Source organism: Mauremys mutica, chromosome 11 (assembly GCF_020497125.1).
Source record: "Mauremys mutica isolate MM-2020 ecotype Southern chromosome 11, ASM2049712v1, whole genome shotgun sequence".
Taxonomy (NCBI): Eukaryota; Metazoa; Chordata; order Testudines; family Geoemydidae; genus Mauremys; species Mauremys mutica.
The window spans coordinates 38400363-38427454 of NC_059082.1; the positions used below are offsets into that span (position 1 = coordinate 38400363).

Here is a 27092-nt window from a genome sequence, read left to right on the forward strand (position 1 = left end):
TTTAGAGAATTTTTTATTGTTATTCTCCAGAATGACACTGATTTATCAGGGACAGACACGGAATGACTCAAGGAAACAGCAGCTTTCTGAATAGTCACAAATGGTCCAAATATTTAATAAAACCATCCATCCATTTGTTTTACATTTTAAAAAAATCCTCTGACTGTTGATACATTGAAAGGATAATATGGCACCATCACTACCCTGAACTATGCTGAAACACACACTGGTCACAGAGGTTCTTTCCTTCTCTACTGTCCAGCTGAGCTCCGTAGAACCTGTCACGCCGGAGCATTCTCTACTGTTTGTTACAGAAGCAGAACCCACCATGATTCAGTGCAAATTTCCCACAGAACCTTCTCTTTCCTTCTCAGAAAGCACATTATTAGATCCCAGACCACTTCACGTTAGGACTAATTATGTCACAGAGTAGGCTACACTCACAACCATCATTTGCCTCCACCAACAAATTAAAAGTTACGTGTGGTATGCAAAGTTCCAACTAGAGTCAGGACTGAGCTGGAATCGGTTGGATTTGAATCCACAGATCTACACCCACCTCTCTAATTCTGGATCTGGGTTGAATCCAAAGAGCAAAGGGACCTTTTATTCTCCAGGATCTTGTTTGGCTTGGTGTAATCCAAAAAATGATGGAATTCTCCTGAGAGGAGATTGCTGGATTTCAGCCTTCAACCTTCACCTGACTCAGATCCAAGCACTGACCCTCCTCAGCCCATCTCTAGTTCGAACACTGAGCCAGATTCTTATCCAGAACCCAAAGGGCTTTCTCTTAGAATTTGAAGAGATTTGTTCTCATGCCGTTATGGAGTCCCATGTCCCTTTTCTCATTCTATGCCTGGCACTTTACTCCCAGGCTGTGAGGTTTATTATTTTATTTTTGTGTTACAAAGGTGGGCCTGAGTCAGTTCCGTAAATGGGGATGGCATAACCATGGTGCTTTAGTGTAGTTAATCTTAGAATACCTGCTTCAATACAGCAGCAGGTCCTTAATTCTGATCAGCTGAAACTCCAAACTAGTTTAACAAATTCTTTCCAGCCAGAATTAGGAATAAAGCTCCATTTTAGCAAAGTGAGGAAATAGCTATAAGTTAGCTTGTGAATGTCTCAATTCAGTGAAATATTTTTTATAGTGCCACAGCGCATATCTGTGCACTTAAGTGTGTTGGCTTCTGAAAGTTGTTTCCAGGTCATGAGGATGAAGAGGACCAGAAATATTAATGAGCACAACTCACCATTTAAAGAACTTGTGCAGTTTGCTGAAGTAGGTTTTCAAGTCCTCAGAAAATTATTCTATTTATTCTAACAAGGATTCCATGTATTGTTGTGGTTTAATATGACTTTCAGGCCAGCAAGAAATTTGCTGCTGGGAGGGGGGAAAATAAGAGAAAGAGGAAAGAAATAGAGCTGTGAGAAGATAAGAGCAGAGCACCAGGCATCAGTGAGCTTTCAAAGCACCAATCTACACTGCAGTCTAATCCATGCAGGATTAACCAGTTTTTATTAGATCTACACAAGAGGCGAGAGGATTACTCCAGGTAGCCAATGAGCAGATGGTGGAGATTAGCTGAGGGACAAGCATTGGAAAGCAAAGAGTGAAATATTTTCTATATAATACAGTCTTTAGAGCAATGATAGGTCTCTGGAAAGACCTATATTAAGTACTAGGGGCTTTATACTAGAGTTAAAATCTTAGCATACATAACTTAGTGCATAATAAGGTTGGACACAACGCACTCATGAGGCATAGACAAATGGACAGTGCAAACAGATTCTAATGTTTTGTTTTTCCATTTAGTAGATACAGTTGGAAAAAACATTGTGTGATTTCCTTAACAATATTCATATTTTTAATAGGCATGAAACACTCCCAATTGTGTAGTCAAGGACTCTAAATGCCACTGTTTGCAAGATAACAAAATGCCTGTGCCTCTCAGAATGGAAGTTGGGCCTATGATGCATCACTATGGCTTAAGATTTTGTCACAGTAAAATTATGCGTAATTCACACCACAATCACAGTAAAAACAGATCATTTCACACTATGGTCATAGCAACTTTGTGGACCCTGCTGCTTGCTTTGATATAGTGCTCTTTGAAACAGGTCTAGATCAAAGCTAATGAACCGTTAATCCGAGGCAGCAAGGTCCATATAAATGGCAAAATTCACGGTTCTGTGCCAGTGATGATCACTGTGACATAATCATATCTTCATGGCCCTGCCTTTCGGAATTGGCTGGACACATGTAGAACATAAAACTAAAGACTGTGAGGAATCTCCAGACAAAAAGATAGAAAATGGGGGTTGCAGGTTTATGTGGAATTTAACTGTGTGAATACTTTATGGCCAATGAGCTGTTGCTGTTTTGAAGCAACACCCCCACTCACCCTACCTGCCAGCCAAAAAACTACATTGGCATCCGATTTGCCATTGGAAATGCTGACTCCACCAATGCACATACCATCATTGGGCCACAGCAGATTATTATCTCATACTGGTGAGAATCTGCTGAAAATCCTTTGATTTCATTGGTGTTACTCCAGAGTTAGAGGAGTATCTAAACTCTTGGCATCACTCGGCTAGCAGTCACAGGTTAAGTACAAATAATAATTAAATCAAGGTACCGTATTCTGCACAGCTTCTCTCATCGGTGGAAGCCATGCTGATGCATTCAGTGTCATTTTACTGAGGATCAGTCACATTCATAGATTTTGGGGATATAATAGACAGGAGAGCTGGCTAAAGCTGTATGTTTGTGTTACTGCTTGTTTTAATAGCTTGTCTTTCTTACGATAAATACAGAAGGTGAAACTAATCACTGTTAATTTGTACATTCTCAACCAGGGGACTAACAGACCACAAGGTTTAGTAGAATACATTTTAGACTAGCTATAATTAATTGCACAATATTTAAAATCTGATTAAGTATATAATAGGCTCAGTGAAGGCTTCCTTTCCTCCATAAGATATATACATTTTTATCATACCTTTATTTCACAGCCTTGTCAAAAGACAACTGGCTGCTGCAGAATTACTTAAGTTGCATCCTTAAAAAGGAAACTTCTTTATTCTTGGTTGGCTTTGCTGGAAAAAAATCATTCATACTGGCATAATTCTTGCATATATATTTCATATACAGACATTATTAGGCAGCTAAGAGATGGGGTTTTGATGGACTGAAAAGCAGCGCAACTAGAAAACTAATAAGCTGTGGAATGTTGGGTTACTAAATTACAGGACCACCATTTGCCTGCTACAGGTTTAAGACTTTGGGGAATATTGATCAGGGAAGAAAGGAGATACTTGATCAAAGGGGCCAGATTAGATTAAATTTGAACTAATTTCTGATTATGGTTTGGAGAAAATTTGGCCTCCCTACTTAAAGTGCATTCAAAGTCTAAAATGTCTCTCTCTAAAAATAAGCATATTTCACCCCTATTCCTTCCCAGTAACATCCATTTTCTTTTAACTGCCAGGGCTGTAAATTCCAGCCAGGATCTGAAATTGAAGTTGTTGTTTTCTTCTGCATTTTGTATCAGCAAATGTGGCCGTGCAAGTTTAGTTGACTACTACACTGACAACGTGCATGACGTCTGAATCCAACTCGCTCTCCCCTAGCTGTATGGGGTTTTCAGGGCCAACAGGAGTAAACACTTCTTGGACATTAAGGTTGGGATCTGCAAGCAAGCCTGAGCCCACTGAATTTCAAGGGAAGTTGGGCACTTCACTCCCTTAGGCTCTGGTTTTCAAAGGAGCCTAAAACCAGCAGATAATTTGTAGGGCCAAATTCTGTTCACACTATTTACATAAGTAGGGTGACCAGACAGCAAATGTGAATAAAAGGGACAGGGGGTGGGGGGGTAATAGGAGCCTATATAAGAAGACGACCCAAAAATCGGGACTGTCCCTATAAAAATTGGGACATCTGGTCACCCTATACATAAGCAATACCACTGAAGCAATGTGTCTAGTAACAAGATTTGGCCCTTACTATGCCGAAGAGTAGATCTGTTGAAAAACACTGCACCAATTTTACCATCACTTTTCCCCACCTGAACACCTTAAAAATATATGGCTCAGAGCATGGAACTCAGTCCGGAGCTTCTGGAATGTACCAAAGTTTCATACTAATGGGAAGGTCTGCTACAATTCAACAGGGCAAATTCCCAACACTGCCTTGAAGCCCTTGCTCTACAGTTACACACCAATACTGTCTTCCTCACAATACATCGAAGAATAAATTACAACACCATGTGTTAGGAGAACCTGTTGTCTCTGAACCTAGGAGGGAGGATATGGACTGGCTTCAGAGAATTTAAGTACTAAATCAGCTAGTAACCTGCTACAAGAAAAAGGAGAATTCCCAGGATTGGATAAACTGGTACCAGTTCTCGCTAGAGGCAGCCACTACTAACCACACATTAGCAACTGGAAGTATTAGCCACTGGAACTCCCAAGTTGTCAGGGATCTCCAGTTTTGCTCTTGACATTTTAGTGAGCTTGTTGGGGTTTTTTTTTTGCTGATGTTATAAACATACACCTATCACCACAGTAATTTAAAAATCACCACCGTACACTACTTCACGGGGGAACACAAGCACACAGTTACTACTGCACAGCACAAGTGTCCTGCAGGTCAACTCACAGCTTCTTCAAAATGAGAAAAGAGAATCAGAAAAAAAACAAACAAAAAAAATACCCTGTTCTAGAGTAGAGGGAAAAATCAAGTATCTTACACTTCCCTTGTTGAAATGCTTACACAGACTTGGCTCAGCAGTATTCTCCCTTTCCTCCCTCCCCCCCACCTCAGGACAGAGTCTTCTGCTCACATCTCATTGGAATAGGTGTAGTTAGGGGTGGCAGAATACTGTGTTTCATGCTGCATCGTGGCCCCTTGAGCAGCACCGACTGCCGCGTTGTGCGCTGCCTGTTGTACATGCGGGTTCTTCCAAGCTCCCGTGGTCCACTCTTCTTGCGCTTTGCTGAAACTCCCTCCGCTGCCCCGGTAAAATTTATGCACCTGTGTGGAGCAGAGGTAGAGAGAAAAGAGATCATTGATTCACAGAGGCGAGCCCCCAACTATTTTTTTAATTATCTGGCTAGCCTGACAGAACCTAACACAAACTGTCCGATCCCAAGAGGTGCTGAGCACTTGCAGCTCCCATTGACTTAATAGGCAGTTACAGGTGCTCAACCCCTCAGAATCAGGACCGAAACCGACAGATGTTGGAATGACAGCCCTCAAGTCTGGGCTGCTCCATGCAACAACCCTGGCAATGCAACAATTCTGACCAAAGAGGCTCAACCCTGACCTAATGGGACCTGCTCTGATGGGTGAAAGCAGTTCATCCTCCATCTCCATTTAGTTTTTGTGCTCTACCTAGACTGCCAACAAGAGAAGCAAACTGACCTGTTGGGATGGTAGTTCATGATGTGGGCAACTGTTCACTGGAAACAGTAGTGAGACAATCAGCTCAACGCACACATGTCACCGATCAATCACCGATTGGTCACTATAGATTGGAACAGACAACCTACCCTATTACAAGTCTTCCCCAGAGTCATTCAGTCCAGGGCTTTGGAGCGGAGCCCGGAGCTGGAGCGCAGAGCAGCTCCGGAGCAGTGGAGCTGCAGGATTTTGCCTGGAGCTGGAGCGGAGCCAGAGCACAGCTCCAAAGCCCTGATTCAGTCCCCTCTATATCCATATTCCTAAGGCAGGAAACAGGATAGAAGGAAAGTTGCATTTAATCAGATACCTTTCATAAACACCTACCTCATTTTCTAACCTCAAGAGCCCCCACCCATCTTGCTAACCTCAGAGAATGCATGTCTGTGCTTTGGGGGATTAGAGAAGTCGTAATAAAGACTGAGCAACCCACACATCAAAGACAGGAAAAAAATAAGGTGAAGATTTTAAAGAGCTCGTTCCTAGCTCTAAACCATAAAGATCACCATCAAGGAACCAATCACAGGGCAGCGGACCTCTGTAAGTGAGAACGAAGTCCAGGAACAGGAGAAACGGAAAGTTTGGGGCCTTAGTGAAGACTTGAATTTGATTTATTTTAGATTCTTGCTAAACTTTTTAAAAATTCTAAACATTTCTTACCGTACCCAAGAATTTCTCAAGGGAGCCCAAGCTATGCAAGCAATCAACATTCTTATTTAAGTCATTCTTGCTCAGCTTCTAGGATGAGCTAAGCAATAAGAGTACGTCTCTTTTTTTTTTTGTTTTTTTAATTCAGCAGCCCACAACCTGCATCTTGCCAGAGCCTAAGGGAACTCAAACATCAAGGGTCAAGTCCTGTCCTAGATCTGACAGCACTAGATTTGGAAAGGTTCTAAGTTTGACAAAAACAGTTGTTTCAGCCCTAAATGCAACAGTGGCAACGGAAATTGTGAACAAAGGGTTGCTCCTAACAGAACAAAGGATGGAAAGTACCCAGTGGAGCTCTCTCTAGAAACACCATGAAGCAATAAACATCCCGGCTTGGATCTCCTCCCCAGAAGACCACCCAGAAAATGTCACAATTTCTAGTCTCTAATCCAGCACTCATACCATACTGAGGGCAATGAAGGAGAAGACTGCCACGACTGTAAACATGATGGTGGGGATAAGCATCACCACAGCTGCACCTACGTTGGTCCCAAAGAAGGATATTGCTGCAATCCAGCCACTGCAGGGAGATGAAAAAGGGTTCTGGTTAGACAACGGCATTGTTGCAGCCATGCATATCCAGTAGCTATGTTTTTTTCCCCATTGGCTTTGTATGCTGCAAGTGGCAAACCTCACTCTAAAATGATTCTTCTCCCAAACCCTTCAGTATCTTGGATGACCCTTTCCCTGGCTGACAGAAGATAATACTAAGCCATTCCTGAAACCAACAAGCACCCTAAGGGCCTTCCCAATGCCTCCTAAAAGAACTAGATAAGTTCACAGAGGATAGGTCCATCAATGGCTATTAGCCAGGATGGGCAGGGATGGTGTCCCTAGCCTCTGTTTGTTAGAAGCTGGGAATGGGCGACAAGAAACAGATCACTTGATGTTACCTGTTCTGTTAATTCCCTCTGGGGCACCTGGCATTGGCCACTGTCAGAAGACAGGATACTGGGCTAGATGGACCTTTGGTCTGATCCAGTATGGTCGTTCTTATGTTCTACCTCCTTTCTCCACCACATCACATCCTTCATCCCCCTTCTCCTCCCACTCCACTAATGCACTCCTTCCATACTCCCACTTCCACCCACTCGATGTCCTGAACAGGGGACTCTGGAATTTTTTTCTTCCTCCATCCTAACAGGAGTCAGCTGTGCCAAGCCCCTGAAGAGAAGAAAGGTTGAACGTGACAGCTTCCTGTCTTCCTTACCAGACTCCCCAGCCAGGGATCCCCACCGCCTGGATAATGCTGATCACCAGCTGGGCCATGAAGGTGAAGAAGAAAGCCATGAAGCTGAAAGAACTGTCTGTCCTACAAGAGAAACAACTTATCATCCTCATCCTCCTCACTGCTACCCATGTCTCAATTGGTACTCAAGCTGCACTCCGAATGGCAGCAAGGAAGCTCTCGTCACCCTGAACACCCAGTATCTCTGCCACCAGCTCAGCTAAACAATCCCTTTTATTTTTGCCATGATGCAGTGGATGAGAATGGGAACGGATGGTCCAGTGTGAACAAGAGTTGCCCTCAAAGAATAGTCAGGATAGTGACATCACAGCATAAAGAAGGAGAAAGGAAAATGAGGGGCTCAAGCTGGGCAAATGGGCGTCAGAGAGCAGAGCTTCTCCAAGGCTCTATGGCTATGTCTACACAGGGATAAAAAACCAGTGATTGGCCTGACTCGGGCTTGCAGGGCTCCTGGGCTGAAAAATCTGCTGGTAGGCATTTGGGTTCAGGCTGAAGCCAGAGCTCTGGGACCCTGCGAGGGGTGGACAGTCCCAGAGCTGGGACTCCAGCTAGAACCCTAACATCCACACAGCGATTTTTAACCCCACAGCCTGAACTCCATGAGCCTGAATCAGTTGACCTGGGCCTGCTGCAGGTCTTTTATCCCTGTGTAGACATACCCTATTTAGCTACTTACATAGTCCTAATTACCATATTATTAGAGCACTTCATAGTTAGCAGATTTTATCCTCAACACCCCTGTGAAGCAGTGAAGTATTATCCCCAATTTGCAGCTAGGAAATGGACAAAGTCACACCAATCTATGTCTGACTGGGGAATTGAACCCAGCTCTCCTGAGTCCATGTCCCTATCCACTGAACCACTCTTCCTCCTTGCAAGCAGGGTGGACAAAAAAAACAATTTTTTAATTTAATTTTTTAATTTTGTTATTTAAATTAACAATAAACCTGTTTAAAATGAAATCAGTTAAGGCCTAAAATTATTATAATCTCTTAAAACATGTAAATAAAAAACAACTAAGCTAAATCCATAAGCCTGTATCAAAAACTTAGTTAAAGGCTGTTTTTCTGTATTAAGAAAGAATCAGGGGGAAAACATATAGCTTCTGAGGTCAAGCTTTATAAATATGGCACAAAGGTCATGTACTGTATTAAGGGCTTGTTTTGTCTAATAAAAATTAATTTTATATGCTGTGCCGAGTGTTACATTCAATTCCAGTTACCATCACAATGCAGCTTGACACAAATCATAAGCAAAAAGTAAATTATCTGGCAAATATACAATATACTGTTCACCAGTTTCTAAGATACTAAAATAGACAATGAATAAATCTGAAAATATTAAGCTACATAACTGCTTAAATACACATATATAGTTATAGCGTACCCTCCTAGGGAGCCAAAAAGATGTACCAAAACTAATGTAAAGGCTCTATTTAGTTGTAAGTGAACATGCTTTAATGGTTATACCAACCAATGAGAATGCACCTCTTTAGAAAATGACTGAAGTGCAAATGGAAAAGTTGATTAAAATCGAGTATTTAACTCAAGGCATTTCACTTGGTGATTTAAAATCGCCTTGATTTTAATCAGTCCACCCTACTCTCAAGTAGGGAACTAATGAAGCATTCAGCAAGCTGCAGGGGACTGGTAGAATGGTGTACTTTACATTTGGTGATGCATGGATTGCTCTAATTTGCACACATAACCAATACAAATACATGCTATCCACCCCCAAAAAGTTTGTAAAAGGAGTCTCTAGTAGGAAGAAAATATTCACCCCCAAAAATAAAAATCAGATCTCCCCCGCAAGCTGGGACTGCAGAGAACTGAGTTTCTGGAGCTAGTGTGTTGTCTAGGAGCCACATTTCTTGCGGTAATGGGATAGTTGGATACCCAACAACTAATGTAAACTCCCATCGTTCCATTGGAACTTTGCAGCTTTACACCAGCTGAGGATCTGTCTTCGGGTTTCCTGAGAATGAATCTGAGCTTCTAGTGTCAGGAGAAAGGAATTTGTAAGAACCTCAATTTCCAATACCTCTTCTCACGCTTTTGCGCCATGGCCCAATGAGACTTGAAAGTCAAAGCATGAACCTTAGAATTAAAGGCCCTGATTCAGCAAGATACACAAGCATGTTCCTACATTCTGTTGACTTCACCGGGACAAATCATACGCTTAAAATTAAGCGGGTGCTTAAGTACATTGCTAAATCAGAGCCAGAGGAGGAGCTGTTTAGCTGCTCTCTCCCTTCTCTGTCTCTCAGGACTTTAGACCCCTTTGGTTATTGACTCAATGCAGAGGATTCTAGAGTCAGAGAAGCGTGCTCTAAACACTAAGATTGCTGGCACCCTATAGTTCTTAGCTGGAACGAGGGGGCTGTGATGTTAGGAAGAAGCACTTGCAACTCATCTAAATATTGACCTATTTTCCCATCTCCGGTTCTAGTATCAGAGAAGGGCTGTCAGAGTTTCTCTGATCCTCAAGGAATCTCTCTTCAGGAGCCTCCACATTCTGCAGCAAAAGCACAAAGTCTGTTAACTTGGGCAGGAACAGAGCTGGAATGTAGCCATTCATTATGCACTGTACCTGTGGACTCTGGTCCAAGTTACCATGTGATAGAACACAGCATTCAAAGTTTTCTGTTCACATACACTTCCCAATCTCCCATGACTCACAGTCAAGAACCCCACTCAGAGGGAAAGTATATATTTGATATATTAGTCTTTATGGAGAGCAGAGATCTTAATCCTGAACATCCAAGATTTCAAGGTAGGAAAGTACAGTTAAAGGTAGGAAGGGAAGGGAGGGATTCCCAGATAGAGGTGACCCAGTCTAAGCATTGGTTAGTCATGAGAAGAAAGGGGAAAGACAATGAGAAGCTGTGCCCAGCTGTGACCACTTACTTGAAGGCTTTGTAAATAGGTCTAAACCAGCAGACATAGGAGCAGGGTGTAAAGAGAAGGAGCCAGAGAATTGCCAGTCCAAAATTAACAGCTCCACCGCCTCCAATCAGCCATGCGAGGCAGCCAATCAGATTCACTGCCAAGGTGATGCTGTTCACTGCAAACATATATACACACAAGACACACAGAGGGAGCAAAGTAGCACACTGCAAGAAAGTAAGCTGTGACTGGAGGGACCCTTCAGGTGGCTACGTCCATGGGGTTCAGAAATGTTCAGGCAGGTTTATCCAAAGGTGGGGTTTTGTCTTCAGTTTTTATCATCCTTCTCCCCTCTATAATTCTCACAATTAGTCTTTCCATGCCCACCAGGCTCCCTGGGGCAATAGTTCCAAGCTAGCAAGAGCAGACTGGCATCAATGAATCATGGCCCAATTGTGGCTCCTCTGCATGTGTCACCCATTACAGGAGGTGAGAGTTTGGGGGCGGCAGAAAGGTACAATCATCTACGAGTTAGAGTAACTGAAACACAATTCATTTCTCTCTTGCCACCAAAGGATGGAAATGAGAGAGCTAAAGGAAGCTTCTCACTTGCCACCAACGATGGCTTCACGAAAGGGAGTGCGTTCCCAGGCGAGTTGGACCAAGTAGCCAAGCTGCCTTTCCAAGGACAAATCTGCTTGAGCCACCAACTGATCGATTCTGAGAACTGAAGTCACAAGTTCCTAACTGGTCTATGGCACGTCCAGATCAGTTCAACAGGAAAAATATTTCTCCAATAAGATACTAGGAGGCTAAGTGATACAGTCCTACTAAAATGATGGGAAGCCTACCAGAGACTAGACAATGCAGAGGAGAATCTGTCATTTCTGTGCCTCAGAACTTCAGGATGAATCTCTGTTCCAATCAGAATTAATGCCCACCAAGCAATGTAATGGAGCAGCCAGCTGGGATGCTTCGCAGTACGAGATGAAAATATTCAGTCAACCCAGTGATCTGATGGGCAAGGCATCCACATGTGCATTACATCATGCAGCACTCAAGGATGTCCCATCACTGTCTGAGCCCTCCCCCCCACCCTGGCTTTTTTTTCCCCCAGGGGACATTTTGAACTCCTTTCTGACATGTCTTCTCCCCAGGGGACAGGCTCACCTAAAGGGTCTCCCTGGACAGCAAGTTAATAGAAACAATCTCAGCGAGTTCAACAGTGATGTGGTGTTTGTGCTTTTGCTTTTCAAGGCTCAAAGAACAAAAAGGGGCCTATTAAATACAAGTGTAATGAGTGCAGCCAAATCAGGAATGGGGCGTCAAAGTGATTGTACACCTCCCTCCTGGCACCCAGCAAAATACATTTAACAGAATAATTTGTCAGTGTCACTACAACAGCCTCCCTGAATGAGGAAGGGGAAAGCTAGCGCAGCTCCAGACTCCTAGCAGGACACAGAACCAATGCTGAAAACTGGGCAAGTCCGCAGGGTGGGAAGTCCATTGGAGGAGACAGATGCATGAGTTAAAAGCATAAACACCCAGTCCCTTTGGTGCTGATTCAGCTCCTTCTAACCTGCACTTGGAGCACACACCACTCCCCAAGGAAGGTTGCTTCAATGCAACACTCCATTTTGCTTTCAATGTTCAGAGAGAACATCTGATAAGGAACAGAGGTCATCTTAAAGGCAGAGGGTGCCCAGCACCTGCTCCCACAGACCCTGTATGTGCCATCCAATCACCCAGCAGCATTCCCCCCCTCCAAAGAAGGAGGATGGAAATATTCATTAACAGCTCCTCCTCTCCCTGCTTCCATCCCACCCCATCTCAGAACTTCTACCTAAAAAAAACATCTGCACTGTCCTGGTTTACATAGCAGCAAACTCACCAGTAAAGCTTCAGAAATAGAATGTGGGGAGGGGAGGGAAACAGGCAGGGCCGTCCCTAGCTATTCTGGGGCCCTATGCCCTGGTTTGGGGGGCAGGGGGAACCATCCCCCAGCAGTCACTGGCGGCACAGCTGGGGCTAGGTTGCTGCACTTCCCTCTGCCAGTGAGTGCAGGCCTGGCCCTGCTTCAGTCCTCAAGGGAGAGGCGATGGGGCTGGGGCAGAGCAGGGGTGGGAAGAGGTGGGGCTGGGGCGGAGCAGGGCGGGGGCCATGGGGAAGAGGTGAGGCAGGGGTTGGAGCAGCACACCACAGCACAGGGGCACCAGGAAATTTGGTACCCCGAATATCCTGGTGCCCCACACAGCTGCATACTTTGTGTATGAGTAGGGACGGCCCTGGACACAGGTGGAACAATCTTCCATCTCGTTTAAAAAAAGGGTAGTGACTTCAGTCACTAGGACTATCACTGCTACACAGAAGTCCTCAATTTAGGCACAGGGCAGATGGAGTAGCTATGCAAGCTTCTCCACCAGGAATGCTGTAACCTCAACCTGGAGGGATCTCCTCTGGGAACAAGTTTAGTTTCCAAGGGCCATTCAATCCTTGGTCCTCCACCGGGCCAGCCAGTAAAGGGGCCAAATCATGCCAAATGCAGTGGTGGTTTCTCAGAAGTGAACTTCTGATTAAACATTCCCCGCATACCCCAATTTGCTCAGGCAGTTGTGACACTGAATCTCAGCACCAGCTGGGTTTCCTAAGCAAGTGTATCTCCTGGGGAAATTTACTCACTTAGCTGCACTCTGTTTAGTAAAGTTACACAAACTGTGCACTCTGGCTACACTGAATGCCCTTGGGGTCAGGATACCCAGAGCAAAGAGATGGCAAGCTCTACACCAGGCTTCAGAAGGGGGAAAAATACACCTGAAGGAAGGGCAGCCCAAAGGGGGTGTAAAACCTATCCTCTTCCCTCATAGGGAAACCTGCCACTCTGCCTGCTTTACTTGCCCACTGGTCAAATTAGTAGATGGTCCCTATGCAAAGGAAATCAATTCCAGCTGCCAGTTTGTTGCATCAGTGGCATTAGGAACTACCCAAGGGACCACAGCTTGGAGGAGAGCACATCACACAGCAGCTGCAGAAGGGGCAGGTGAGGTTTGACTCTGAGGAAAGCCTCAAGCGCCTGCACCCTGGGGAGCAGGGTACTGCAGAGGTTACACTTTTTGGCTGGGCGAAAGCGACTGCTCACTGCATCAGAGGCCATGTACTCAGTAATTTAAAGTGGCATTTCAGCTTCAGAGGCAGCCATGTGGCTTTGGGCTGGATGTGGAATCTGCAAACTGGGAAATGGGGGAGTAGTGACCTAAAACACAGGGCTGGAGGACAGCTCCATGTCTTCCACCTCAATCTGGCTCAGATTCCTGGCTCAGAAGGGCCTGGCAGGATCTGCAAAAACCTTGCATGGGTTTTTTGGCAGGGAACGGAGAGCCCAAGCACAGATATCGCTGCAATTAAATACTTGGAAGTGTGCTAGTAGGCCTACATTTCCCAAGTGACGAGTCCTCTGGCTGAGGGAATCTGACAGGGAGAAAATCAGAGCAGTAAATCCTTCAGCAAAGATAAACTCATTGGCTGATCTGTTCCACCTCAGGGCAGGCTCTGTGAGGGAGCAGAATTCATGAGTGGTCTCTAGTTTGTGAAGTACACGTGATCACCTAGAGGCTGTGGGAGGACACCCTGAGACGAGTTCTAGGACTGGCTCCAGCAGAGTTAAAGCTAGAGAGGAGCTCAACCTTCCAGAAAATCAGATCCCAACTGGAACCCAAACTCTGTGACTGGGGCCTCTTTATAATGGCCCAACCCAGAACCCCACTCCCCAAATATGGAGAAGCTGAGATTTGGAGCTGAATGTCAGGACCCAGATCCCATCACTAGTTTAAATCTCTTCAGAAATATGCAAGAGACAAAAAGTCCCTAGACTCTGGGGCAGGATGATGTTTCCCTTAGTGCCACTTTGTTCTTTACACTAACACTTCTAGAGAAGAGCATTCAGAGAAGCAGGCATGAGCATTTCTCTCTTGACCCATCTGATCCCTTCCTCTCCTGCAGACACAGGGTGCCTGCCCCAGGGATGACTTACACATCCAGAGGTAGTAAAGGCGCTTGGCCAAGGTGCGATGCTGTGGTGGAATGTCATCATCAAAATCCTGGTAGAAACATGGCTTCAAGGGGATGAATCTTGGGAGTGGAGGAAAATTGTTCACCTTTTCTGTGACAAGAGATAAAATATGTATCACTGAACAGAGCCCAACACAAGTCTGTTCCTCCAAACTGATCTGATGTTGCTGATTGGTTAAAACGCTGATCTAACCTGAGCAGTGACTTTGAAAGTAGTCTAGTGGGTTTACATGTTTCTGTCCCACTGATTACCAGCTCAGATTTGCTCAGTTTATAAGTAAAAAAAGATGATTTCCCCTCATTGCCAGCCCTGCAACTCAGCTTGGGCTCCGACAGTCCAGCTGGGCTCTTTCTTTCCACACACAATCACCAGGAATAAAGATTGTGCAGGCCAAATTATACCCTTTGTGACACATATGACCCCATTGAACGTAAACTTAGTTGCAAAGGCCAATATGATACCTTCATTAAAGCACTGAGCCCTTCAATAGAAAAACCAGTTCTACAAGATCCAGCAGAGATTTTTCCTTACCTGCCATGGTGTCTGTCTGTCTCTACTCCGCAGCTACGTTAGAGAACAGCTCGCACCTCTGCCAAAACTGGAAGAAATCAAGAGACAGTAATGACACTAAGGAAACAGACATTGAGAACAACAGGAAATAATGTTTCCTCTACATTCAACCACTTCCCAGGATTTACTCTGTTACCGGAAGTGCAAATATCCTAACACTATAATCCCTCCCCACCACCCCGCTGATTCAAGCCTGGGGAAATCCATGTAGTCTCTTGGCATTTCTCCAATGTATATCCTTCCAAAATTAAGGCCTGGTCTACACTACGAGTTTAGGTCAAATTTAGCAGCGTTAAATTGAATTAACCCTGCACCCGTCCACGCAACAAAGCCATTTTTGTCGACATAAAGGGCTCTTAAAATTGATTTCTGTACTCCTCCCCGATGAGGGGAGTAGCGCTGAAATCGACATTGCCAGTTTGAATTAGTGTTAGTGTGGACGCAATTCGATGGTATTGGCCTCCCACAGTGCACCATTGTGACCGCTCTGGACAGCAATCTGAACTCGGATGCACTGGCCAGGTAGACAGGAAAAGCCCTGCGAACTTTTGAATTTCATTTCCTGTTTGCCCAGTGTGGAGAGCTGATCAGCATAGGTCACCATGCAGTCCCAGAATCGAAAAAGAGCTCCAGCATGGACCATACGGGAGGTACTGGATCTGATCACTGTATGGGGAGACGAACCCGTGCTATCAGAACCCCATTCCAAAAGATGGAATGCCAAAACATTTGAAAAAATCTCCAAGGCCATGATGGACAGAGGCCACAACAGGGACTCAACACAGTGCCACGTGAAACTTAGGGAGCTGAGACAAGCGTACCAGAAAGCCAATGAATCAAATGGATGCTCTGGGACAGAGTCGCAGACATGCCGTTTCTACGCTGAGCTACAGGCAATTCTAGGGGGGGCCACCACCACTATCCCATCCCTGTCTGTGGACTCGGATGATGGGGTACTCTCAGTCGCCATACCTGAGGATTTTGTGGATGGGGAAGATGGAGGAGGACGACGATGAGGTTGATGAGATCACACAGCACACCGTTCTCCCCGACAGCCAGTATCTTTTCCTCACCCTGACTGAAATACCCTCCTAACCCTCCCAAGGTGGTATCCCGGACCATGAAACCATAGAAGGGACCTCTGGTGAGTGTACCTTTGTAAATATAAAACATGGTTTAACAGCAAGTGTTTTTTAATGATTAATTTGCCCTGAGGACTTGGGATGCATTTGTGGCCAGTACAGCTAATGGAAAAGTCTGTTAACGTGTCTGAGGATGGAGCAGAAGTCCTCCAGAGACATCTCCATGAAGCTCTCCTGGAGGTACTCTAAAAGCCTTTGCAGAAGGTTTCTGGGGAGAGCAGCCTTATTCCATCCTCCATGGTAGGACACTTTACTAGTGCTAGTAGCAAGTAATCTGGTATCACTGCATGACAAAGCCTGGCAGCGTATGGTCCCAGTGTTTGCTGGCATTCAAGCAATATCCGTTTTTTATCTCGCTGTGTTATCCTCAGGAGAGTGATATCGTTCATGGTAACCCGGTTGAAATATGGGAATTTAATTAAGGGGACGTTCATAGGTGGCCGTTCCTATTGGGCTTGTAACAGGCGGGTCCGGGGCTCAACCCTCTGAGGGGAGGAGGGGAGCCACACCGGCCCGCTGGTCTCACGGGGGTTCTGTCCTGTCCCTTTAAGGCTAGGTGACCAAGACAGAGTCAGTTGGGGCTCGGGCCTTTTCTGCAAGGCTGAGCTGCAACAGTATCCACAGTCTGGGTAAGGCCCCAGCCCTCTGGTGCAGGGGCGGGGCTGTAAACAGTTCAAGAAAGGCCCAGGCCCTCTGGTGCAGGGGCTGGGCTGCCAACAGTTCAAGAAAGGCCCAGGACCTCTGGTGCAGGGGCTGGGCTGCAAACAGTTCAGGAAAGGCCCAGGCCCTCTGGTGCAGGGGCTGGGCTGCAAACAGTGAATAGTACAGGAGCTCAGGCCTCTTGCAGCAGGCTGAACAATGAATAGTACAGGGGCTCAGGCCTCTTGTGGCAGGCTGAGCCAGGAACAGTACAGGGGCTCAGGCCTCTTGTGGCAGGCTGAGCCAGGAACAGTACAGGGGCTCAGGCCTCTTGTGGCAGGCTGAGCAATAGGGTGAGGGGGATAACTGCCACCCGTGAGTGGGGTGGCAGGGGGGACACAGGCCCACCCACTCCACTGTGTCCCGGCCCGGGGCCCTAGGCAGCGGTCGTCACCGCTGACGGTCAGTGGGGATCCTGACCGCAACACACTGACATGGGCTCAGTCTGGTCAGCAGCCTGACTGAGGTCGGCTGCCCCCGGGCCACTTCCAATATCCCCCTCTGGTCCTACCTGGTCCACGGCGTCTGGTCCCGGGAAGTCCCACTGCATGGGTTCCTCACAACCCGGGCTGGGGGGTAGATCAGGTAGTTCCCCGGGGAAGTCCGGCCAATCGTGCTCCGGGGGTTCCTCGGGGTAACAGCACGGTAGCGGGGCCGCTTCCTCTGGCTCCTCGTCGTAGGTGGTGCGGGGAAGCTCCGGCAGGTCTTCCCAGTAGCGGGATAAGGTGCTCTCCAGCCAGTCCAGGCAGCTGTCCGGGGCTCCAGCGGTTCCTCCGTCAGGAGCTCCCTCAGACAGGTCTGGTCTCCCCGGTGGCTGGGCACTGACTGGGCTAGAAGGCCCGGCTTTTATTCTTCCGGGTCGCCGTCTGACCCTCTGAGGGGCGGGCTCACCACGCTGTAGCCCCGCCCCTTCCTGTGTCCGGGGCTCAACCCTCTCCGGGGAGGAGGGGAGCCACACCGGCCCGCTACAGGGCCGTTTGCCTGTGGCTGAAAAGAAATCCTCTCCGCAGTTAGCCAAGCGGTGGGGGTGGTGGGGCATTGGCGCTGAGCTGTTTGCGTTTGGTTAGCAGGGATCTTCCCTGATACCACTCACATGGTGAGGTGGAGGGAGGGCTAAAGGCTATAGTTGAACAGCTCCTTACTACTGTCCAGGCTGCCTGTGTATGGCTTCATGAGCCAGGGCATTAAGGGGTAGGCTGGGTCCCCAAGGATAACTACAGGCATTTCAACATCCCCAACAGTTATTTTATGGTCTGGGAAGTAAATCCCTTCCTGCAGCCGTTTAAACAAACCAGAGTTCCTGAAGACACGAGTGTCATGAACCTTTCACAGCCATCCCACGTTGATGTCGGTGAAACGTCCCTTGTGATCCACCAGTGCTTGCAGCACCATTGAAAAGTACCCCTTGTGGTTTATGTACTGGCTTCCAAGGTGGTCCGGTCCTAAGATAGGGATATGTGTTCCGTCTATCGCCCCACCACAGTTAGGGAACCCCATTGTAGCAAAGCCACCCACTATGACCTGCACATTTCCCAGAGTCACTACCTTTGATAGCAGCAGCTCAGTGATTGCATTGGCTACTTGCATGACAGCAACCCCCACAGTAGATTTGCCCACTCCAAATTGATTCCGGACTGACCGGCAGCTGTCTGGCGTTGCAAGCTTCCAGAGGGCTATTGCCACTCACTTGTGAACTGTGAGGGCTGCTCTCATCTTGGTATTCTTGCAGTTCAGGGCAGGGGAAAGCATGTCACAAAGTTCCATGAAAGTGCCCTTACGCATGTGAAAGTTTCGGAGCCACTGGGAATCATCCCAGACCTGCAACACTCTGCGATCCCACCAGTCTGTGCTTCTTTCCCGGGCCCAGAATCGGCGTTCCACGACATGAACCTGCCTCATTAACACCATGATGTCCACATTGCCGGGGCCCGCGGTTTGAGAGAAGTCTGTGTCCATGTCTTCATCACTCTCGTCACCGCGCTGCCGTCACCTCCTCGCCTGGTTTTTCAGCTTCTGGTTCTGCATAAACTGCACGATAATGCGTGAGGTGTTTACAGTGCTCATAACTGCTGCGGTGAGCTGAATGGGCTCCATGCTTGCCGTGCTATGGCGTCTGCGCGGAAAAAAGGCGCGAAATGATTGTCTGCAGTTGCTCTCACGGAGGGAAGGGTGATGACAACTGTAGCTATCCCACAGTTCCCGCAGTCTCCGCCAACCATTTGAATTCTGGGTTGAGCTCTCAATGCCTGATGTGGCAAAAACATTGTAACGGGTGGTCCTGGGTACATGTCATCAGCCCTCCCACCCCCCTCCATGAAAGCAATAGGAAAAAATCGTTTCTCGCCTTTTTTCACTGTCCTCTCACGTCTACTGGGTGCTGCTGGCAGATGCGGCACTGCAGCACTACACAGCAGCATCCCCTTGCCTTGCCTTGCGGATGGCAGACGGTGCAGCATGACTGGTATCCATCATCGTCATCCCGTGGGTGCTCCTGGCTGGCCTCAGTGAGGTCGGTCGGGGGCACCTGGGCAGACATGGGTGCTCCTGGCTGGCCTCAGTGAGGTTGGTCGGGGGCACCTGGGCAGACATGGGTGCTCCTGGCCGGCCTCGGTGAGGTCGGTCGGGGGCGCCTGGAAAAAAATGGGAATGACTTTGGGTCATTCTCTCTTTAAGTTTTGTGTAATGGAGATTCAGTCCTGCCTGGAATATCATGCCAGCTGGAGGCTTCTGCCTCAAGCTGCTCTCCCAGTCGGCAGCACCGCGTGGTCGCACCTACCCCAGCCCACCCTTTGCTGCCATGGCTCATGAACCCTGGACAGTAGTAAGGAGCAGTCCAACTATAGGCTGAGCAAGTGCAGAATGGTGGTTCACTCTACTTCCCTGTAAGCCAACTGCCCTCCCCTCCCCATCCCCTTTTGATCTCTGCTTGCAGAGGCAATAAAGTCAGTGTTGTTTCAAATACATGCATTCTTTATTACTTCATCACACAAATGGGGGGATAACTGCCAAGGTAGCCCGGGAGGGGTGGGGGAGGAGGGAAGCGAGGGGTGGGGTTGTTGTACGGGCACCCCTAGAATGGCATGCAGCTCATCATTTCTGCGGGACCAGAGTGGCCGTTTGCATCTGTGGTTCTTTAGCAGGCTTGCCTGATATTCTATTCTAGGCAGCACCGACTCTCCATTAGACAAAACTTAAAGAAGAGAATGACCTGGGGAGTCATTCCCATTTTTGTCCAGGCGCCCCCAACCAACCTCACCGAGGCCGGCCAGGAGCACCCATGACAGCAGCAGACGGTACAGTATGACTGGTAACCATCTTTGCTAACTTGCAAAGGCAAGGAGCTGCTGCTGTGTAGCACTGGAGTACCACGTCTATCAGCAGCATCCAGTAGACATACAGTGAAAGTGAAATAAGGCTGAACGGGCTCCATGCTTGCCGTGCTATGGTGTCTGCTTGGGCAATCCAGGGAAAAGGGCACTAAATGATTGTCTGCTGTTGCTTTCACAGAGGCGGGGTTGACCGACAACATTTACCCATAACCACCTGCGACAAATTTTTGGCCCCATCAGGCATTGGGAGCTCAACCCAGAATTCCAATGGGCAGCAGGGACTGCAGGAACAGTGGGATGGCTACCACAGTGCACCGCTCCGAAAGTCGACACTTGCCATGGTACTATGGACACACACCGCCGAATTAAAGTGCTTAGTGTGGATGCATGCACTCGACTTTATACAATCTGTTCCCAAAGATCGACTTCTGTAAAATCGGAGTAATTTCGTAGGGTAGACATACTGTAAGGGAGTAAATTGAATCCCTTCCTGCCTCCTCCTCCTCCCCTCCTGCAAAAAACAACAACCACCCCACCCCCCCCCCCCCGCCCCCCCAAAAAACAAAACAAAAAATAGCTGGCTTCACTGCAACATTCCATGGGATGATCCTCAGACAGAATGATCCCAGCTACCTTCAATCAGCATGAAAATCACCCCTGGTATGGCAAATCACTCCTTTCCATTGTTTATGGTATATATATATAGCCCTTTGTTTTCGGGTTTTATTTTATTTTATTTTTCCTGAGAATTTATCAGTGTTTATTATTACAACAGCAAAAACAGGTGGAAATTGGTGTAAAAAATATTAATTTTTCTGGGTAAATATTGGGGTTTATTTTGGTTGATGGAAGAACTGGGGGGAAGTATTCAGTAGATTAATGCTTTGATTAACATAATTCAATGTGGTTTGCTGCAGAACTAAAACAGAACTCAAAACACAATGCCACCTCTGAGTTTAAGAAAACAATACATCTCTAACCCCCAAATAACACTTTTCACTTGAATAAACAGTTGACTGTTGCAGACTTAGAACTATTAGCCTATAACTATTTACATTTAATAATTGGGCCACACCATTTGCAGTGCACACACCCAACTGCATCCTTTTCTCCAGTTTTTGGGTTTTTTTAAACGTTCGAATATTTCCTTGTGTTCTGAAACGTATTCTAATATAGATTTTAGTTTTTTTCCCATTTTAGTGTGTCAGATCTTTAAACTGTTATCTGCTAACAGCTTGAAATGTGCACGTGGTGGGCGTGAGATTCATCTGTACGGTCAGATGCGCACCCATTTCAGAGCTTGTGTGCATACCTGTTTGTTTATTGTGTTTATCTGCTAGACTAATACATAGCCTTGCTTCAACAGGCAGCTTTGCATATACACACAGACTAATGCATTATCGTAATACATATATCTCATGTTTTCCTAATAAAACAAGTTTTTTAATATATTTGAATGATACAAAAGTAGAATGAAAAATTGGAAAAAAACCATAATACTTTTTGTAAAACCCAGGATTATTTTGGGTAAAAACAGGTTAAACTGAAAATGAAGGAGCTTTTACATATATTAGACACACGTCTCTACAGTATTTATACATATACCCAGATCTATTGTCCACCCCGGAAAAGCCATTAGAGTAGGCCACTGGCTACAAAGGCCTAAAACATGTGTTCCAACTAAAGTGCTGGCTGCAGCCAGAAGAGTAAAAGAAGATTCAGTAATGTGGGGCAGGGAGAGGCTTAGGCCTGGTCTACACTCCCGCGGTAAATCGATCTAACTTATGCAACTTCAGTTACGTGACTAACATAACTGAAGTCAATGTTGTTAGATCCACTTACTGCGGTGGCTACACTGCACTGTGTCGACATCCCCACTCCTCCCTCCTCCCTTCTGGGAAGTCCTAAGTGCTGCCAAACAGCTGTTTGGCGTTGGGAAGCACTGGGAGTTAGGCGGAGGAGAAGGGATGCAGTGTGCTCGGGGGGTAGGGTGTGGGGCGAGGAGAGCTTGGCAGCCGGTGGAGGGGAGCTTGGCTGCCGGTGGAGTTGGCCCCTATGGCGGGCCACAGAAAATAACTCCATGGGCCGCATGCAGCCCGCGTGTTTGAGACCTGGATCTACAACTTACTTGCATTCAGAAATTAAAGTGCTTGTGAACGTTTTTAATTTATAAAGTGCACCAAGTACAGATCAGTTCTGGGCACATGCAGAGTTTAAAAAACAATACACTGCAAAATAAATGCATAAATAATCTCAAATGCCTTACACTAGGTCCCGAAGGTCAGCAGACTTGGGCTTGGTTAGATCAACTGAGGGAGTAGGCGGGAAGGAAGAGAAGGAATGAGAATTCTAGAGTCAAAGGCCATCCACTTAGAACGCCATGTCCCCAGGCATTTAAAGGTATAGGCTGACTGCTTAGGGACCCATAGTGACCTCAGATACTACTGCTGTGCATAGGGAAGGAGAGTGTCTCTCAGGAAATTAAGCTCCAGGGATTTTTAGATTGATAGGGCTAGGGGCACACATAGGGTATTAGAAATCAGTATCAGCACCATGAATTGCACCCAGAAGGAAGAGCATTTGTCAGAACTTTGGTTTAATATATGCACCAAGGTTGCCAAATAGTTTAGTAGCCACATGGAGCATGTGTCTGCTGAAGCTGTAGAGCTCTGAACTAACTGCATCACAGCTCAAATGGTCTAGTTCCCACAACGTCCTCATATGTACACTGAGAAGAAATGGGTGTGTACATACTCATGAATAGAACCCCACTTAAGCCCAAGCACGAATCCACAAGACAGGTAAGCCATTGCTTCAAAACACTTTCTGGGATCCTTCCAGAGAGGAAAACCAGAAGCACTCAAGAGCGGTACCATCCACCCAATCATGGCTTTCAGGCTAAACAAAACTTCATAGATGATGGTCCCAAAGGCTGCTGATAGATTTAAAAGAAGAAGGATAAACACCTACCTTTTGTCCATCACTAGGCAGAGTCTGCTCACCAACTAGGCTACAGTAGTGTCAACTGCATGTCACTACCCAAAACAAAAGCAAGATTTAGCAGGATCAAATCTAAGGGACTCCAGGTGATACCAAAGCTGCACTAGCGAGATTCTTAATTGTAGCAGAGGCCTAACCACCACTCCAGTTAAACTGACACCTTGCCCTCTCACAGGGAGGCATTATTCTCAATAACAGACCTAGTACCTGTTTGATTTTACTAACCATGAGGGGGCATATGTTCATCTTGTAGGTCTCTGTCTGAAGCTCTCCCAGTGTATCTCCTTGGTGAGCTTTAAAGTGATAGTGCTTAGATACTATTAAAAAACCCATAAATAGATATGTACAAATAGCACCTTATTATTAAGTCCCTGTACCAATGGCAAGCTGGACCTAAATTTTGCAGCAAGGCAGCTTCATTAAGTGAAGTTTCATTGAATTAAGTATGGAAATAAACAAGGCACTACCGCAGCTCCTGTATTATTTGGATAAGAAGCTCAATTGGATACCATCTCCAGGTTTTCAATTTTTACCGTGCTGTCGATTTTTGCATCTACAAGAAGAAAAAAAAGAGGTAGACAGAAGAAGAGATGGACTGACAACATAAAAAAGTGGACAGGAATGGACTTCATGGAGACTCAAGCACTGACACACAATCGTCAGTGGTGGAGACAATTGGTTGATTGCTCATCAGTGATGGTGCCCCAATGACCAATGCGGTTATGGGAGTGATTATGAGATTTTTGCATAGAAAACAGAGAACAGCATCACAGAATGTGCCAGGGGAAAGTGAGGTCCTGATAGCTGGTGCTTTTGGCACCCAGGAGGATGCAGAAGAAGGTCTGGCATTGGGGATAACACACACTGGCATGGCATTTCTGCCAAGATGAGCAGCTGAGGCCTCTGACAGCATGTGCCCAAACAGGAGAGTTGAGCACACATAGCTCCACTTGCAAACAATGGGAGTTGGCGCTGCTCAGCAATTCCAAAGGATCAGCTCCAAGGTTGTGTCCCAAGGGTGCTCAAGTTAAGTGCCCAATCATGGATGCACAGAAAATTAGCAAAAACATTTACAAAAATCCAGCACACAAATCCGTAAAGCCCCTTTAGTGATCAAACCCAGGTATGGGGCTTAAACTGACGCAAAGTCACTTTCACATAAACAAAGTCACCCAACACAACCGTCCGAACCCAGCCTACTGTCCCCATCACCTGCACATCTAGTCCAGCTATTAAGTTCATGCTCAGACAGTCAGTTTGCTGAATATTCCAGTCCCTCTGTTATTACTTGTGGTAGAAGTGCAAGTGCAGACCAGAGAGAGTCACTTTTACCTACAAGGCCTATCTAGCCCTCCAGAAAGAAAATCATTTGCACAGACAAGGTCCAATAGGTTAACTACGAGTGACGAAAAGTAAAACAAATACACAACACATATTTGGGACCAAATCCTAGCCCTACTGCAGACAATGGACATTTTACCATTGACTTTAATTGGACCACCATTTGGCCTTCATAAAAAAAAGTAATGGACATTTTCTCTTTATGCAGTGAAATTCCCACTACTGCCTGCAGATTAGCTGCATGCGGGCTCCACATTTCCAACATCGGGGCCCGGATTGTCTGTATAGCCAATGCTATACATAGAAAAGCACTCTCTGAATCTTCCTTAACATTTATCTGAAATGACTAACACTCCAGCTCCCTAAAATGTGACATACTGGGTGGTAATAGGGTTTACACTAATTCACACTTTCCCCTTGATAGAGAAAAACACACAAGTGAGAAAAAGGACCATAAAAATAGGCAGGTACAATATCTTCTCCCACAACCCTGCAACTCATCTTCAGATGGGGACTGTGGTGGGGATTTCACTGGAATACTCAACTCCTCTCTCTCTTGTAATAGGAAGGTCTGTGGTGAGAGTCACTGGGTTATTAACCCACCTCCCACACGCAGTAGGCACAGGGCCCCAGTGTATTTCAACTGGGCAGCATTAATTCACCCGCCTACCACTTTAGGAATTTTCTCTTGCATTGTAATTGGAGCTGGGATCAAGACACAAGACTTGCATCCAGCTAGCCAATGCTCCAGCATGCTAAGGCATTCAGATCTAGGGTTTTGGTTCAGCACGTTATAAAGATGGGGGCCCCGACAAAATTCAAATCCAAGTTCCAACTTCAAAACACCCCACAATATCAGGGAAGTAGGTTTCTTCAGCTTGGGCCCATCTTTCATTGCAATACACGTGACAGTTACTCACTGCATGTTAATAAACAAGCCAGTTGTACATTCCACTGATTATGTCACCATGCAGAAGGCAATCAGGTCTTCCAAAAAAAATCCCTGCACACTCAGTGAGAGAGACAGTAGGTGGTGGAAGGCCCCTTTGCACACGCAAACACACCCACAGAGTGGGACAGAAGGCCCCTTTGCATACACACACCTGCAAGGGTATTTTTGTCATTTAAGGTTAGTGAAAAGACCACTTGCACACATGCACAAGAGGAATGGTGGGGGGCATATTGGCAGTCACACGCCCGCACGGACTGGGGGCTGCACGGTCCCTTCTGGGTGCCTGAATGCACATGGGCTACGGGGGTGCAAAGCCCCTTCTGTGCAAGAGTTCGCACACGGATTGGGGGGTGCAAGGCCCCCCTGGGCAGGAGCATGCACACAGATGGGGGAGGTGCAAGGCCCCCCCAGGCAGGAGCATGCACACGGACTGGGGGGTGCAAGGCCCCCTCTGGGCACATGCACACACTTGGGCAGAGAGGTGCAAGGCCCTTTGGCACGTGCACATCTACGGGTTGGGGAGTGCAAGGCCCACTCAGGGCACATGCACACCCACGCGTGTTGGGGGGGGAAGGTCTCTTCTGGGCACGGGCGCGCACCCACGGGTGGGTGGGGGGGAAGCAAGGCCCCGGCCCGTCTGGGCAGGGGCGCGCACCCACGGGAGGGTGGGGGGGTCGCAAGGCCCCGGCCCGGCTGGGCACGGGCGCGCACCCACGGGTGGGGGGGGGGGAAGCAAGGCCCCGGCCCGTCTGGGCACGGGCGCGCACCCACGGGGGGGGGGGGGGGGCGCAAGGCCCCGGCCCGTCTGGGCACGGGCGCGCGCCGCCGGGTGGGGGGGGGAAGCAAGGCCCCGGCCCGTCTGGGCACGGGCGCGCACCCACGGGTGGGGGGGGGGAAGCAAGGCCCCGGCCCGTCTGGGCACGGGCGCGCACCCACGGGGGGGGGGGGACGCAAGGCCCCCGCCCGGCTGGGCACGGGCGCGCAGCCCCGGGTGGGTGGGGGGGACGCGAGGCCCCGGCCCATCTGGGCACGGGCGCGCACCCACGGGTGGGGGGGGGGGAAGCAAGGCCCCGGCCCGTCTGGGCACGGGCGCGCACCCACGGGTGGGTGGGGGGGAAGCAAGGCCCCGGCCCATCTGGGCACGGGCACGCACCCACGGGTGGGTGGGGGGCAAGCAAGGCCCCGGCCCGTCTGGGCACGGGCGCGCACCCACGGGTGGGGGGGGGAAGCAAGGCCCCGGCCCGTCTGGGCACGGGCGCGCACCCACGGGTGGGGGGGGGGAAGCAAGGCCCCGGCCCGTCTGGGCACGGGCGCGAACCCACGGGTGGGGGGGGGGGAAGCAAGGCCCCGGCCCGTCTGGGCACGGGCGCGAACCCACGGGTGGGGGGGCGCAAGGCGCCTTGGCACGGGCGCGCACACGGGGGGTGCAGGGCCCCTTGGCACGCGCACACTGGCAGCGGGACGGGGCAGCCCCCAGCCCGGCCGAGCCCCGCACTGCTCGCCCAGGGGGCTGGAGCCGCGGGGGCCCGGCTGCCGTCACTGCGAGGCTGACAGGGCCCGCGGGACTCACCTCCCTGCAGCGCCCGAGCAGCGCAGAGCGTCAGGCCCCGCAGCCCGTCCAGGGCAGGCAGCTCCGGTTCCGCGCCCCACAGCCCCCGCCTCCTGCCGCAGCGACCGCGGCTCGCGC

General features: G+C 48.1%; 1 protein-coding gene across 2 annotated transcripts; it reads right to left on the reverse strand.

Moving 5' to 3' along the window:
- SCAMP5 (secretory carrier membrane protein 5) lies at nt 1-27092 on the reverse strand. Of its 2 annotated transcripts, none has more exons than XM_044980067.1 (7): nt 26976-27092; nt 14904-14970; nt 14334-14462; nt 10328-10484; nt 7383-7484; nt 6575-6692; nt 1-5038 (listed from the first exon to the last, which is right to left on the reverse strand). In XM_044980067.1, the coding sequence occupies exons 2-7, from the start codon at nt 14908-14910 to the stop codon at nt 4844-4846; spliced, it is 708 nt and encodes a 235-aa protein (XP_044836002.1). In that variant the 5' UTR covers nt 14911-14970; nt 26976-27092; the 3' UTR covers nt 1-4843. The 2 variants fall into 2 exon arrangements, with proteins under 2 accessions (XP_044836002.1, XP_044836004.1); XM_044980069.1 differs by lacking the exon at nt 26976-27092 and adding an exon at nt 18562-18577.